Source organism: Ambystoma mexicanum, chromosome 8 (genome assembly GCF_040938575.1).
Source record: "Ambystoma mexicanum isolate Mex_15411 chromosome 8, UKY_AmexF1_1, whole genome shotgun sequence".
In the NCBI taxonomy this organism is placed as follows: domain Eukaryota; kingdom Metazoa; phylum Chordata; class Amphibia; order Caudata; family Ambystomatidae; genus Ambystoma; species Ambystoma mexicanum.
In genome coordinates this window covers 984,558,965-984,574,682 of record NC_090929.1, presented here as the reverse complement: position 1 = coordinate 984,574,682, position 15,718 = coordinate 984,558,965, and the positions used below count along the sequence as shown (strand labels likewise).

The following is a 15,718-nucleotide window of genomic DNA, read 5'->3' as shown; positions in this document are numbered from 1 at the left end:
CATGGGCGCCCCAACCAAGCTCCATCATTGTTCCCCTAGTCTCAGAGTCTCTGACTCCCCCTGCTTCTGAGGAAGAGGTGGATAGACCAACTAGGCCCCTATCTAGACCCGAGAGAACTGGTAATTCTCAGTGCTGGTGGAAAACCAGAAAAGAAAAGTCTAAGGCCAAAAACCTTCAGACTGTTGGACCTTCTACTGAAGACCCCAACTCAAATCCTAATATTAGGGGGGAAACTCCTAAAATAGGTAAGGGTAGATCTAAGAGGAAGGGGAAGCAGGTACATTGCCTAACCCCAACCCCTCCAACCAAGAGGCCTAAGACCCAACCTGCTCCCACAAGAGAGGTGGTGAGGAACCTTGGAGGCCCCTCTAGATCTAAGGGAATCCTTTATAAGGACCCCTTCAAAAAGCCTAACATAGGTTCAGAAGTTGTCCCAACTTCTGAGGGACTGGTCAACCAGATCCCCTATAACAAAAAGACTGATGTTCCTCAAAGGGTTTGTAGGTCCTTTAGCTTGCAAAAGAAAACCTTTGAGTTCTCCCTTAAGCAAAGGTCAAGGTGTCACCATCAAAATGCTGATGGACTCTCTAGGATGTATATCATCGACTAGAGGTATGAGGTTCATCCAGGAGTGGATTAAATCCTCCTGTCCCTTAGTCTGGGGGGGGCGAGTGTTAGGGAGAATTCTCTGTTTAGGCTGAATTTCCCTACCTAGTGAGTCCCCCAGCAGCTTTGCTGGATTTCTGGGGTTTAATTTTTTCTCCTGCCAAGAGTGAGACTCTTTTACCCTCACTCTTGGACATGTTGAACTGTGTTATCTTGGTTAAACCTTGTGTTGAATGGGCTATGGGGTCTTTTACTCCATAGGGCCTCATGTATTTTTGTGGTGTGGGTCACACAGCACCCTCTGTGCCGTGACCCAGGGGTGTCCTAGGGACTCCCCAACATAGACTCCATACCCTGGGACTGACTACTGTCTCCCAGGGCATGTAAAGTCACCAAAGACTTTGCTAGTCTTGAATCCTGAACAGAACCAGTACAAACCATCATATTGTGGACGTACTGGCTGGGGCAATTCGATTGCCCCAGGGTCTGTTAGTCGAGGGGGCACGTCTCCGTCCCCCCTGATCGAGTTTTGGCTGGTGGCAGTGGAAACTACTTTTTATATTCAACCGCGAATATTTCCCTATGGGATTTCCCATTGTTTTAGGCTAACACATTTAATTAATTATTTACGGTAGCCTTAAACATACCGCCGGTTTATATATTTATTTTTATAACTCCGGTTGGGACTTTTTGCCAAAACTTGATTCTAAAATGGCGTTGGTGTTCGCCTCTGTAACTCTGACCCAAAGTGGAGCCCTTTGTTCCACTTTTGGCGGGCTTCTCCACAGAAGCCCTCCAAAGTGGTGCCACTCTGTCTGGGGTACTTAGGAGGGGGGGAGGGGGATTTAGGCACCCTGGACTGAGTTACCTTGGTAACTCAAGTCGCACTCCGTCCTGATTGGCCCAAGTGGTGAGCCGCCCGGCTCACCACTTAGCATGTTTGAGTGACAGCTAGGCTGGGTGAATGGGGGTTTGCTGCATAAAAGCAGGGCTTTGGGGACTGGGACTTCAGAAGTCGCCACAGGACCAAGAATCCGACGAGGGAAGAGCTGAGCCGACCTGCTTCGACGACACCACCCGGTGGAGCCCTGCTGAACCGTCTCACCACTTTTTCCCGACGACCGAGGAGAACTCTTAACGGAGTGGCTCCTTCCCTTGACTGGTGGGGACAACCAGTTTTCGCCTTCTTTCCGTTCTTTGAGGTATCTCGTGGCCGCCTTGCCTGTGCCAAGCACCCCGGCAACCGGAATACCACACTTTACCCCCATACCGCGAAAGTCGGTACCAACCCTTTAACCGGAGGACTCCGCGGCTGGTTTCTTCCCGGGCAGTGCAACGACCCTCTTCTTCTGCTCTTCAGCGAGAACTTCTTCTCCCCTGACCGACGTCGAGCCCTGCTGCCACTGCCTGGAACAACTGCCACCGCTGGAGGATCCTTTCCGCTTAAGGTACTGTGTTCTGCCTGGCTTCCCTTGCTACCGACTGTACGGGGTAGATTTAGTCCCCGGCTTTCGAACCTGGGAGTGCCTGGGACACTTTGGCTAAACTTTCTGAGCCACTCTAACCTCTTTTTGACTCTTTGCAAGACTTTGAATCTCTAACTAACAGTGTGATCTTGGGCACATTTTCGCTCCGGCTACTCTAAGAGTGGGCCCTGCCTAGTGACTTTTGCTCACCTGTGACTTTATTCTTCTTTAAGCCTATTGCAAGTGCTCTGGACCTTAGAGTGGTGTGTCTAACCCATTTCTGCTTTTTCTCTCCCTTTCTTGGAAACTACTAGAGTGTCATCTAACGTTAAGCACTCACCTCTGTTTTAATTAAGTGGTGTTTACTTAGAGTTGTCTAGATAGGAGAAAGGATTGAATCTACTTTCATTATAACTGTGTTGAAGTGCTTTTACTATATTTTTGCTAGAGTGTTTTTAACTTATGTGTATTTTAAATAAATAACTATATACTTTTGAAACCAAGCTCTGGTCAGTGTTTGCTTGTGCTATTGTGTTTTGGTACATATTGTGTATACTTTACATACTGCCTAACTCTTCTTGAGAGAAGTCTGACTGCTCAGCCACAGCTACCAGGTAAATCTGGGTGGTACAGACTGCTACCAAAGGGGTTTACTGCTCTACCTGTAGTCTTAAATCTTTTGCAGTGTTCCCCAAGGGAACTGCACAGGTTTCTGCCTAACAACTGGATTTCAACTGCAGAAAGACACCCACATAGTCTGCCTAAATAGGCCCCTTTTCTGTGTGCAAGTTTCTCAATGCTAGCAGGTAATTACCCCAGTGGGCCCTTCAGTTCCGTTGGTTTGGGTCTTTGATTACGGTATTAGCCAATCTGACCGTGGCAAACTGACCGAATGACCAATTTGACCGAATATTATATGGGTTATTGGCCCTCGGGGCAATTTCACCACATATATGGCATGTAGTAATATTGGGGTCTGGGGGTGTCCCCTGTTCTTTAAAGTGGAGGCATAGGACAAAAAACACCCCAAAAACTTGCATATGCATTTAAATTGGGCACCAACCGAAATGATTTACAGTCAGTTTTCCACGGTCAGTTTGACTTCTGTCAAACATACCCAAAACTTGATTACACCCCACAAGGCAGCTTGGGAGGCTTTTAGTTGCCTTGATCATTCTGATTAAACCAATGAAGTCTTTGATGTGTGTTTTTCCAACTCTTTCACTTCTTGGCTGGTGCGTGTCTAAGCCTCGCCTGCCTCCCCATTTTCTCAGTTGGAGTGATTGCTCCCCTCTGCTGTATTTGCATAAAGGCCCATCCACAAGATCTCATCAGGTGGAAGTGTTTTTTCAGCCGTCCAACTACACATCACTGTACCCAGTCTCCAGGCTGGTCCTCCAGAGACCCATGCTGAAGTTTGAAGCACAGCACAATGGAGCAGGAAACGTGGAAGGGCACTGTGGAATCTCCCCTTATGAGACTTCTCGGTGTCTCTTTACACTGCTGGTGGCCAGCGCTGGTCGTGAGGGCCTCTCTTGTTCCCACATGTGGACTGCACAGTTTGACTTCATCACACCCTCTTTCATGTTGTGTTAACCCTGCGGATCAGGGTACTTGTGGTGTGACACGACAGATAGTATTAGCATAGTTCAAAAGATTCGTGATTTTCGCGTGTATGTGTATTTTCTTGGAGTTGTGGGTCTCTGATGGTCTGGTAGGACTCTCTGAGAAAGGGGACTTGGCTTCTTTTCTGAATTTGAGAATTACTTTTCCCGGTGCATGCTGAGTAGCAAGACCTGCCACATGAGTGTTTGCCAAGCGTGGACCAATATTTGCCTACATCTCTTGGATTTGGTATTTTTTTCGTTTGGGGGGGGGGGGGAGGGGCGACGATGCTCTTAGGTGTTCCTGATTAGTGTGATGGGCTAAGAGTCCTTGTTTCCATTAAGTAGTGCAGGGCTTACAAGATTGGCTCGATAAAACCATTTCTTCTCGGACCAATTAGACAGATGGTTCTGCAGAGGTTTATAATGTATTGGTCTTTCTTTGGTGCTCCTATGATGCCAAGTCTGGTTTGAGCTTTCGCCAAGATAATGTTTCTTTTTTGGTCGGTCAGAGGAGAAAGGTTCAGAAAATATTCCTGTACATGATGTCCAGTGTTCTGCTAGAGCATGTTCTCTGTTTTTACAGAAACCCTGCACATTCTTCTCTTGTCCTTATACTTCTAGTCACGGAGGCATGGCCTTCTCATACTTTCTATGGAATGTTTACGTTCCAATATCCTGTTGCCTGGACTGTACTTACCTCTTCACTTTCTATTCTCAACGCAAGAGTCCATTGGGAATACATAGTACATATTGGCAGGTGTAACGAGTAGCATTTATTCCCCCAATTAGTTACTTTGCTCTTGGATAGATTTCAACCTCTGCTCTTGAATCACATGAACGATTCCCCATGGCCAAAACTAAGATGAAGTCTTTACCAGAGAGAGACTATGAGCGGGCAGTGTTGTACACGTCCCTCGTGCTCTACGCGGGTATGTCACTCATTCCTGTTTTTACTTGTTTTCTGGGGATTGTACTTTTCCTACAGTTAACACGGGAAAGAAAAAACTACAATTCCCAGAATTCAATGGGAAAAACGTACACTCGAATTCAAGGGAAAACTTGAGAGCTCCAAGTAAGGAGTCTTTTCACATGTGTTAAATGCACAACTTGAGCAGCATACGAACGAGCATTGATAAAGCCGAAGTTTGGAATTTATTTAGACCTTCTGTTGCCAGCTATTCCACCGTGTTTTCCCAGGAGGATAGCTCAGTGGCAACGTGCTCGCCTTGGAAGCAAGACGACATGAAGCAACACAGGTTCGATCCCCGGGTCCACGCTTAGAAACCTCTGGGTATTGAAGCGCATTATAAATATGCAACTAAGACAACAACACAAAAAAACTATCTGTAACAGCGCCTCGATGCCCCTGGGCTGTGTGAGCGCTTTAAAAATGCAAATAAATAAAGTATACAGGTTGTACATTATATCACAGCTATTGATATCAAAAGGCCAGGTCCTCACATCACTGTATGCTTTTACCACCAAAAGTAAAGATCATTGCATCATGGCCAGGTACTCACAATTGCACCAAATGCCAATGTCCTCACTCCATTAACGGTATTTGCTGGGGTCTGGGTGTGGAAAAATGCCTCCCCCGGATTAGGGCACCGGCATCATTCGTACAAAAAGAGCCCGCCCTGTGCACCCCCGTCTTCGGGCAATATGCACTCCACCGCATTCCGCTAATCAGTGAACGAGCTTGAATGTGGCAGGATGACTACAGCACACCATTTTCACAATACACTGCCTGGTCCACTCGTTCTTTTGAGCCTGTACTATGTACAAGGCACATCAGATAAGACATTTCGTAATTCCAACTTAATTGGAATGCAACATAACTCTGGTGATGAAATCCTTTTTAGTTTTGGCCAATTGGTGGAGGAATCGCCAACTATTGGTGATTCCTCCACCAATTAGCCGAAACGACAAAGGTTTTACTGCCAGCTTGTGAGGCTTGTTCAGTCCCAGCGGCCTGATGTTCTTGCATCCATCAAGGAAAGGACTGGTGCTCGAAGTGTGCAGGGATGCAGACAACTGAGAACACATGCTTTGGCATAATGCATTCTTCTGTGCATCCATGATTGTCATTTGTGCCCCGATATATTCTATAGAAAGACTGAATCATGTGAAATTACGTTGCTTGACTATGCGAAGGCCACACTTGAGGAATTGAAGCGGCCAATGGCAAATCGAACCTTTATAGAGAATTGTAGCACCTTGATGTTTTGTCAAAGGGGCCCTCTACAACGGAGAGCTGATCCCCAGGTCAAGCAAATGAAACATTTCTAAATTAAACTATTATCACCTTTTAATATGATTTGCAGTCTGCAAACCGTATCCATAATATGAATTATAGGAATAGAAGTATTCTTTCAAGGACGGGCCATTGTGTAATATTTTTTCTCAAACTGTTGGGTCATTAGAATCACACACCACGAAATAGTAGGTTTGTGCGATATGACTTCTCATGTTTTGCTCGCTGGTTACTTGATCGAAATATGGGGGCAAATGAGAATGCCCTTGATTGACGGGGAGATGATATTGAAATGCATTTCATATCCGCGGGTTGGGATGGGTTTTCTGAAGACCGTGCCTTGCAAGCTGCTGAGGACTTTTGTACGCACCGCTCTTCCCCAATGGGAGAGGACCGATGTGCAGATCAGCCTGACAACCCCGTGCTTGGCTGCAACGAATAGCAACTAACCCAAGGAGGAGGATTCCGAAGCGTGGCACGTCAACAGCTCTCCAAGGCCGCGATCTTGATAGAACCTCACCGCTCAGCCCCCCCCACCCCCCACCGCCCCTCTGCATACGTACCCTGAAAATGAGTGTGGACCACAATCTATCCCGAATTACGAAATCAAGCCAGTATAGGGGCATCCACATTACAGCATCAAGTTAGAAGACAGTTATCCATTTCTGAGCATCCACCCAAAATGCGCTGGGCTGATCCCCTAAAATGTGCAAATAGACTCCTGCATTTGGAGGATGGGGTGAATCTGGATGTGCACATGGCTCTGCAGAAGGAGATTCTCCCCATTGTGCAGGATGCGCTGGCAGAGGGCTGGCTGTGGATGTGGCCTGCAGCCTCAGGGATTCCCTCAGGATCGGCAGTACGGAAATCCTTTTCCCTGTGCATGTTCTCCCTGGCCGGAGACCACAGAGGAAAGGTGCATGCAGACGGGTGTCGTTATAAGACCCCTGCCTGCACTTATCTGGCCCAAATACATGAGCAGCTCTCTTTTTTAGATTTTTTGCTTCAATCGCTCTTGATAGTGTGGACCGCGTACATATGCAGGCGGGGAACTTGTGTATGGGATCAATGCACATAAAGATGTCAGATGTGTGGCCGACACTTGGTGCATGAAGTGACTGGCTCCGGGTCTCATTCACCCACAGCTAGCCCTTCTCCTGAATGCAAGGCCTCTTTATGAATCAGGGGACTTGCATGCAGGGGGCTGTGGCAGCAGAATTTCAGGGGCAAAGTGCCCCTCGCTGGCTATTCCTGTAGCCGCTTCTGAACCAGGCCCGCTATGATCTGTCTCCATTGATAGACTACCGACATCCTCTTGGTTCTGAAATGCTGCTGAAGACCTCGGCGCCTGGACACAAGGGGACAACCCATGTTTGGCTAAAAGTAGAGGCTCACCTTATATCAGCCTAGAGATAGCTGAGTTGGATTCCTGTGCATTGAGTGTAACAATCACATCACTCCTAAAATGTCTTTCCTTGAATGTGTTTGTGTGTGGTCAAGGTCTTTTATGCATCCCTGACATGCTTATTTACCTACAGAACAATTGCTTCGGTGACATCCAGCGACTCGAGCACGGTCTGTCCTACATCCGAGCCTGGCGGTCAGGCACCAACTGAAGCTCCGCCTTAAAGGCGGAATTAATTCGCCCTGGCAACTCCACCAAGCATGCCCAGTCCAGAGCTGTCTGCCAGACACTTAGCTTGATAGGTATATGCTTGACCTCTGAACTAACGCAGAATGTCTCTGCTTTAACATTGGCTTTCAACTCTCACTATCTGAACGGAACTTTCCAGATACCACCATGGATCCTATCAAAGGCACCCTGCACCGGGCCCGCCTCATCACAGGACTGAGAGCATACAGTGACATCACACCATCCTTAAGGAGCTGCACTCAAGAATTCTTAAAGCACACATCATGCTCAAGACTGACACCCAAAACACCGCTCTGTCTGACTGAGAAACTCTCTACCTTTGGAGGCCAATGCTCCACATGAAGCCAATGTCTTTACCAGACTGGAAGCCGAGAACCGCAAGTGGGAAAAACATGAAACGGGCTTGTTCTTGCTTTGCACCGTATCACTGGAACAAGTGACCAATGCAGATCAGACTGGGCCCTTCATCCTTCACCTGAGGAAGGACCTGAAACCCCCACATATCATAGAAATTATAACCAATACCTGCTCTCACCATTCAACCCTACTTCTCTTCTCCCACTCTCTAGCTCATCTGCCCATCCCAGCATCCTCTGCATGCTATCTGCACACAGCTTGGTGAATCCCTTCTGTACATCGCTCTGTTTCTTCTGAACTAGGTTCTCACTTTATAAATCTTATACATACTTTATTTATTTATTGAGCATGCGTTGGGCGCCTACACACAACAATGGTGTTTCAAGGTGCCAACACTGTGATGAAGTTCCCTGTTTGGTTCTGCAGCGCATCAAGTTGATTACTCAGGGGGCTGGGTACTCCCCCAAACCAGTGGATGTTTGGCCCAGGGCCAGTATTAGGAGGATTGAGTGGCCCCTACCTTGGTTCCCATCCACATATGGAACAATCGTAGTGTTTCAACATGCTCTTCCTGCCCCATCTGCCCACTAGGGAATCCAGCCTAAAACATTAACCCTACCCCACCACCTTGTAAGAACATTCTGGGTAGTATTTGTGTAGCCCCTCACCTGTTGAGGGAGCTTAAAGCTCCCTCTTCTCAGGCCCAAAGCTCCAAAAAAGGGTAGGCATCATTCCCTTGAAGTGAAAAGGTTTCTGTTCACACTATGGTAGTGAGTATTTTATTCCAGTTACAGCCGCCGGTTGTGAACTCCACAGCACAGACGCAGCCTGCTTGTGACTTCCCGAATGCTGATGGTTCAACGTGGAAAGAAAAGTAACAAAAGCATTGTTCCGTGGCATGATATTGACGGGAGGATACAATGTTTTCATTTTCTAGCACACACAATGATAGATTGCGCACTAGGCACTGTATCTGCAACCCTACAGCCTCCTGCCTCCTAGCACTTACTTAGAACTGGCCACCCGGTGGCACTTACTTGAGCTTTGCTTTGCATTCTCCCTTTCCCTCCCCCTGACACTTCTCCTCACCCTTCCCCTTGCACTTGCACGATCAATGCCTAGTAAGATCGTTTGTTTTGTTCCCCTTTGTCTTCCCCTTCCTTGACTTGTCGCGCCTAGAAACACGTGTGTACAGACACGTTATAAATGAATATCATATATCAAAAATTATGAATTCAAAAGTCTTTCCTAGTTTGTTTCCAGGTTCTAATTCACACACTGGATGGTAGAAAGGTCAGATATGTTATTCTTATAAATCACGTGTTACGTCCAACACGCCCAGGGGCGTCGGTGCGCACCCATTTATATATAGACTTGGTCTACCCTATTATGCCCAAAGCAGCCCCAGCGGCACTTGGAGAAAGCAGCAAATTGCATCCCTCACCCAATCACAAGTCACAGGTGCAGGCCCTACCTGAAGGTACCACCCAGGTGAGGAGGGCAGAGTTTAAAAGCACCCAGCCCCAGTTGCTGAGCATGGGCTGCAGGAGGCTTCCATTTGGAGAAGGCTAAATAGTGGAGACTACTGGAGGAAAATGTGGTTCAGTAGATGGAGGAGCCAGAATAGCTATCTGGCAGAAGTGGAGAGTAGGATCTAGATGGCAAGGCCTGAGAGGGTTAAGTAGGAGGTTATACTAGCAAAGGGAAAGCAGGACCAGGAAAGGGTAGTGTTAGCTAAGAAGGTGTTAACATCAGCAAGCTGAAGTGGTAGTCAAGAGCAGGTGATGGGCTTGTGTGTGCAGGGAGTAGTGAGTCCCATGGAGAAGGAGGAGGTGAGACCCAAGGGGGAGTAGGAGGCGGTCACATCAAGGCCGGGAGAGACGCAGAAAGGGTCCCATCAAGGGGGGAAAGTGATACAAATGTGGAGGAAGAGATGCCATGAGGTGGAGGTGGTAGTAAAGGTAGTCTCAGGAGGTTGGAAGCGTAATCTCTGGGGAAGAAGGGGACTCCTCAGAAGATTTTAGACCTTCAGGAGTAAGTGGATTGGAAGTAAGCACAGTGGGCCGAGAGTCCAGAGTATAGGAGTGGGGAGGTGTTGGAGATGAGAACATCTAGAGGCGATGGAAATACTGAGGTGAAGATAGAACACATCCTTGTGGATAGCAAGAGCAGAAAGGTTCCTGCCTGCATGTCCAGTCTGCCTTAAGCAGGACTCGATGGTGAAAGGAGGACAGAGATCAGGTCGGGGATATTACCGTAGGATTAAGGAGGTGAAAAGGGAACAAACTGAGGCGTTGCAGTTCTGGGCTGACCTTAAAGGACTCCTCTCACTAACTTCTTTGCAAGCAACTTACTGGTTTCGGGGCCCTGGAAACCATAATAAATCAACCAATGAAATGGGATCCCTCAAAGCCACAATAGGACCAACCAAAGAAAAAAGGCTTTAGGAACCCTAAAGCCCACAACACCAGACAGGGATAATATAAGCCTCCAAGCTGTACAAACTGGGACACTTGCGTGGGAGGGGCCGGGAAAGCCCAGGAATCCAATAACAGCAGAGGCTATGATATGACATTTATAAAGCACCTATACACAAGTGTTTCAAGGCGCAACGAGGCAAGGGGGCAACAGAAGGAGGACAGACAACGATCCTACTAGGCCAGATGACATTGAGATTGTGCAAGTGAAGGGGGAGGGGAAAAAGCGTGAGGGGGAAGGGGCAGGGGGAAGTGCAGTCCATAGGATAAACAGTAAATAAATAAATAAAACCATAAATAAGAATAATAAATAAGGTTGGGCCAGCTGGTGGCATGTGAAGGGTAAGTGGAGACATCAGGTGTCAGTGCTGGTAGGGGGCTGTAGGGCTGCAGAAACAGCCACAGAGTGCAAGAGTTGCCAGGGGGCAGTGCAGGTGTCCAACTGGCGGGGAGGACCTAGGCCTGTGAACAGAGGGTGGCCAGGTGACCAGTGCAGTTTCGGTTTCAGGCAGGAGTTCAGCAGGGGAGAGGAGGAGAGAAAGCAGAAGCAAAGACGAAGGTCTTGAGGTGTTTCCGGAACACGAGATGGTTCTCCTCAGTTTTCAGAGAGGCAGGGAGGCTGTTCCAGAGGGAGGCCCCAGCCCAAGAAAGAGACCTACCCCCAACTCGTTGCTAGGACAAGTCTCGCGGTCCTGTTCTGGATGAGTGGCAGACGGAGGAGAGTAGAGGCAGATAGATTTAGAAAGAGGCTGTTGCAGTAGTCCAGCCTTTAGAGAACCAGAGCTCTGGAGACGGTGAGCTTCTGGGGGATGGAGAGGAGAGGAAAGGAAGAATACCTCTGAGGAGGTGCATCTGGTAGTGTGACTACTTGTAGAGGTAAGATATGTAAGGAGAGAAGGAGAGTGTGGAGTCGAAGATGACCCTGAGGTTTTTAGCCTCACAGGTGGGTGCAGGGGGAGGGCCAAGAGAGGCTGGCTAGAGAGTGACAAGAAAGGCGGGAGCGGGTGTGCCAATGAGGAGAATCTCAGTCTTACTGGCATTAAGGCAGAGATCATTGGCGGCACACAACTCTTGATAGCAGACAGACAGAGATGAGAGAAGGGGAAGAGGTGGTTGAGGGGAGCCTGAAAATAAGCTGTGTGTCATCCGCATAGCACTGAAAGTTGGGGCAGAGAGCGGCGAGGCAGTGGGCAAGAAGTGCCAGGTATTGGTTAAACAGCCAGGGAGAGAGGTTAGACCCCTGAGGAACACCACAGGTAGAGATAGAGGAGAGGAAGGACCCAAGTTGGACTTGTGAGGGTCGATTGGAGAGGAACGAAGTCAGCCAGGCCAGGGCCTGGTCGGTGATGCCCAGGTTATCACGGAGATGGTTGAGCAGGATGGGCATGTTTGACCGTGTCAAAGGGAGAAGAGAGATCAAGTAAGCTGAGGACACGGGGGGTGTTGGAATCAAGGTTGGAGAGCAGGTCTTCACGGATGTTTGGAGAGCAGTTTCTGTACTTCTGGCAGCTCTGAAGCCAGACTGATGGTCATGGAGACAACTAACAGATTCAGTATGAAGATTAAGCTGGGAGATGGCCAGGCTTTCCAGGAGTTTGCCCAGGAAGGGAGTGATGGAGATTAGGCGATAGTTAGCCAGGCAGGACAGGCCAGCAGAGTGTTTATTAAGAAGAGGGTGCATAAGGGAGTGCTTCAGGGGGGAAGGGAAGACTCCAGTGGCGAAGGAGTGGTTGCCAAAGTCAGCCAGAGCAGGAGCCAGGGTGTCAATGTGGTCCTTGATGGTCTTGGAAGAACAGGAGTGAACCGGCTTTGACGAGACTTTCATAGATCAGACTTGTCTAGGCACCTTGTCTGGGGAGAACAGGGGAAAGGCAGAGAAGGAGGGGGGAGAGGTGGCCAAAGATGGGCCAGAGGAAGAGCAGGGAGTAGAGGAAGGAGGGGGAGAGGAAGAGAGAGTGGACAGGATGTCCTGGGTTTTAGAGATGAAATGAGAAGCCAGGGCCGTGCAGAGGGCCTGGGATGGGACAGGAGAGGTAGAGACTGCAGCAGGATTGGCCCGTTCCTTGCAGATTTTAATGAGTTCGGCTGAGTTGTTAGATGCCGTGGAGACACAGGCTTGGATGTGAGCTCTCTTCTTGGTGCAGACAGAGAGTCGGTATTGCCTTTGGAGCAGGCGGCAGGCTAGAGGAGGCTAGATCTGTAAGAGGAGAATTGCCCAGTCACCCTCAGGAGAAATCCATCCTGACGTTTGTTTGAAAAGATTCCAATGTTATTTAAGTTGACCTTCCTTTTAACAAATCCCCTAATAAAGAGTCTGGACGACAACATAGATCCTTGCTGTCTGTCTTGGTCTCAGATGGAACATTGCATCAAAAGATAGAAATGATTAACCCAAATGGCTTACTTCTAATGTCTGATACACATACTCTCTTGTCCCGGGAGGATAGCTCACAGGCAACATGCTCGCCTTGGAAGCAAAACGACATGAAGCAATACCCGGGTCGTGCTTAGAAACCTCTGGGTATTAAGCGCATTATAAATAACCAATCATGTCATGTCATTGTCTGGAAGGGGCATGCTGGTGTAACGTGAATACATAGCACGTTAAAATTGTGTATTTACAGCTGTTCCCTGGAGTATATTTGAAGCAACGTCTTCATGCAAGTGCGTGCAGGCGTGTGGGGTAGAGTTGCCCCACCAGAGTAGATACTTATGTATGTCAACGATGCCTGTGAATGTTGCAACCATTGGCAGTTTTAAAAAAATCATAACTGCAGCCGCAAGCACGAATTATGCTAATTTTGTTTACCGCAAACTCACATTAAATACACTATTTTGGCTCTGTGGGCTTTGGTGAAAGCAATTCGTCACCATAATGTGGCTTGTTTGATGGGTTGTGATATGGAACCTGTCTTTGTACAAGATAAATGTACATTAACTATACATTTTCATAGAGGTTTGCAAGGAGCATCTGACCTGACGAAGTGGACCGCACTGATGTGATCTAAGCAGTATGTGTGGGTACTTTCACCTGTAGTGTTGGATTTTCCAAAAATAATACAGAAGAATTGTTTGCAAGTCCATGCACTTGTAAATAAGGGTAATGGATACTTTCAAAATTGATTCAAGAGAGAGATATTTGCTCCATCCTTGCAGTGATCTCATTGGACAGCAGTCTGCATGTGACAAGAACTAGAACTGCAAATCTTTAGCCATTGAGGGCCTGATTCATGGAGCGTTTTCCAATGGGATTACGCCATCCTACTTATTTTAGATTCACGTAGCTCGCACTGAACGTGCTGAGCTACTTTTAAGTTGCCCATTACTCCCCCAAGGAGACTGGTTCAACACATAGGTCAATGGACTTTGTTTTCATGATGTTTTTTTTTTTTTTGCCATCCATTGCCTCTACGTTTGCACGTTAACATCAGCTAAGCACACTGGGAACTGCGCAAACTGAACAGTAGCCGCGTGGCGGAAGTTGGTCGGCATCAGAGGCGTTGCTGGGGGGAGGATGGCTGAGGGGGCTATAGCCCTGGGTCCTTTGGTTGTAGTCGTGGGATAAAAGCACGGGGGCTACAACCAAAAGGCTAGCTAGCCCGGAGTCCTGACATTAGCATAGCCCCAGATCTTTCCCAGAATTAGCAACACCCCTGGTTACAATCCCCAACTATGCTATGGCCACTATAAATATTGCACAGCAATCTAAGTTGTCATAACCTAATTTGACAGTGTATTGATTGGTGGAAGTCGGCAGGCTCTTCCCTGATTAGCCACTTCAGAGCTTCAAGTCCTGCTATGCCGCCTACTTGTCTTAGCCACCACTGTCTGCCTGCTCGTGCAGAGGAAAGCAAGCCAGTGTGGATCTCTCGGAAGCTCCAGATCACCTGTTCCACCCACACCTCCAGGCCCAGTTAGCTGCCAAAGCTGTGAAGATCAGCGTCCCTTGACTTGACTCTCGTGGCATTGCCAGAAAAATAGCTTGTCTCTCTCTGGTCCAAACAACCACAGAGCTGAGGGTAACTCCCTCTCACCGTCTTCAGGAAACGTTTGAAAAAATTACTCTTCCAGTAATTCCTCACCAACAAGGTTTGGTTCCATGTCATTTCGCCGACCCCTTTTTTTCCGACTGGTGTTTTGCCGCGGGAGTTTTGCCGAAAAACTTCAAATGTTTTTAAAATTATTTTTTGGGGGGTTCCTCCACCATGCCCCCCTTGATTTCATTTTTTTTTATTTACCTTCCCCCCAACCCTTTACTTACCCTTTCCCACCCCTCCCCCAAAAATTTCGATGGAAATTTTCGGCAAAACTCCAGCGGAAAAACACTGGTCGGAAAAACGGTGTCGGCAAAGGATGCGATACCCAAGGTTTGAACGCTGCCCATTTTCAGCCGCGTACTCTAGACTCCTTGATATCCTCTTGCGATTGTTTTTATAGTGCTTTTATTTTCATTCATTCCTTCTTGCAATTTTTTCTGTGGCCAGTCGTTTGTTCACTGCATAAGCTTTATCTGCATTCTGATCTTTGTATATCATTGTAATATATAGTACAAAGTATGTTGCTTGCCTTAAAACTTGCCTCTTGCGTATTAAACCCGTTGAGTGTTATGGCGCAGTCCAGGCCTTGTCCACCCTACATAAAACAAAATAATTTCACAAAAAGTAAACCGCGAGTGAAATCCTGCACCAGACAACAACCCCCCCCCGCCCCCCACGCTGCAGCTGAGATTGGCACCTGGGTGCAGGTGTCCCTAGGCACACGCTTCGACTTACGAATGGGAAATGCAGCCCTGGCTGCCCTGCTGGCAGCGGGCGAGGGGGAGGGTGGTGGCATGAGGGGATATTTTACCTCGAGGCAGCCTCCCCTTTCCCACCGCCATAATGGAAGTAGCCGTGGATTGATTTGGTTTCACACTGTTTAGAACACCTAGAGTTTGTTTGTGTTTTGTTTTGTATGCTATATCACCTACAAGCACAACACCTTTCTCCTTCATACTCTAGGTTGTGACTCTGCATTTTTATCACTGCTCATTTTTTTAATGATTTTGTGCACATGTTTTTACACGCCTTTAATCAGTTTATCTTGCGTCTCTTTTCACTCCACTAGGTGTTTGGTCGCCCTCTCCGTTTCACTCATCAGGTACGTGTCTTTGCTTTCCATTCTGCGTGTTACCTTGGCCTGCTACATAAACATTCCTAGTTTGCTTTTGTGCACAGCTATTGAAACACATCCGTTTGTCTCGTAATGCCTTAGTTATGGTTGTTGCCCGCAGTTGTTATAATATATATTTTTTAAA

At 47.8% G+C, this 15,718-nt stretch overlaps 1 protein-coding gene across 5 annotated transcripts in view; it reads left to right on the top strand.

The window, feature by feature from the left end:
* Positions 1 to 15,718, top strand: part of KAZN (kazrin, periplakin interacting protein) — a 1,355,161-nt gene that overhangs the window by 398,854 nt on the left and 940,589 nt on the right. For all 5 annotated transcript variants that reach the window (XM_069610894.1, XM_069610896.1, XM_069610895.1 and 2 more), the window contains exon 2: positions 15,529 to 15,561. In XM_069610894.1, the coding sequence (XP_069466995.1) occupies positions 15,529 to 15,561 (33 nt within the window). The remainder of the gene's footprint in view (positions 1 to 15,528; positions 15,562 to 15,718) is intronic.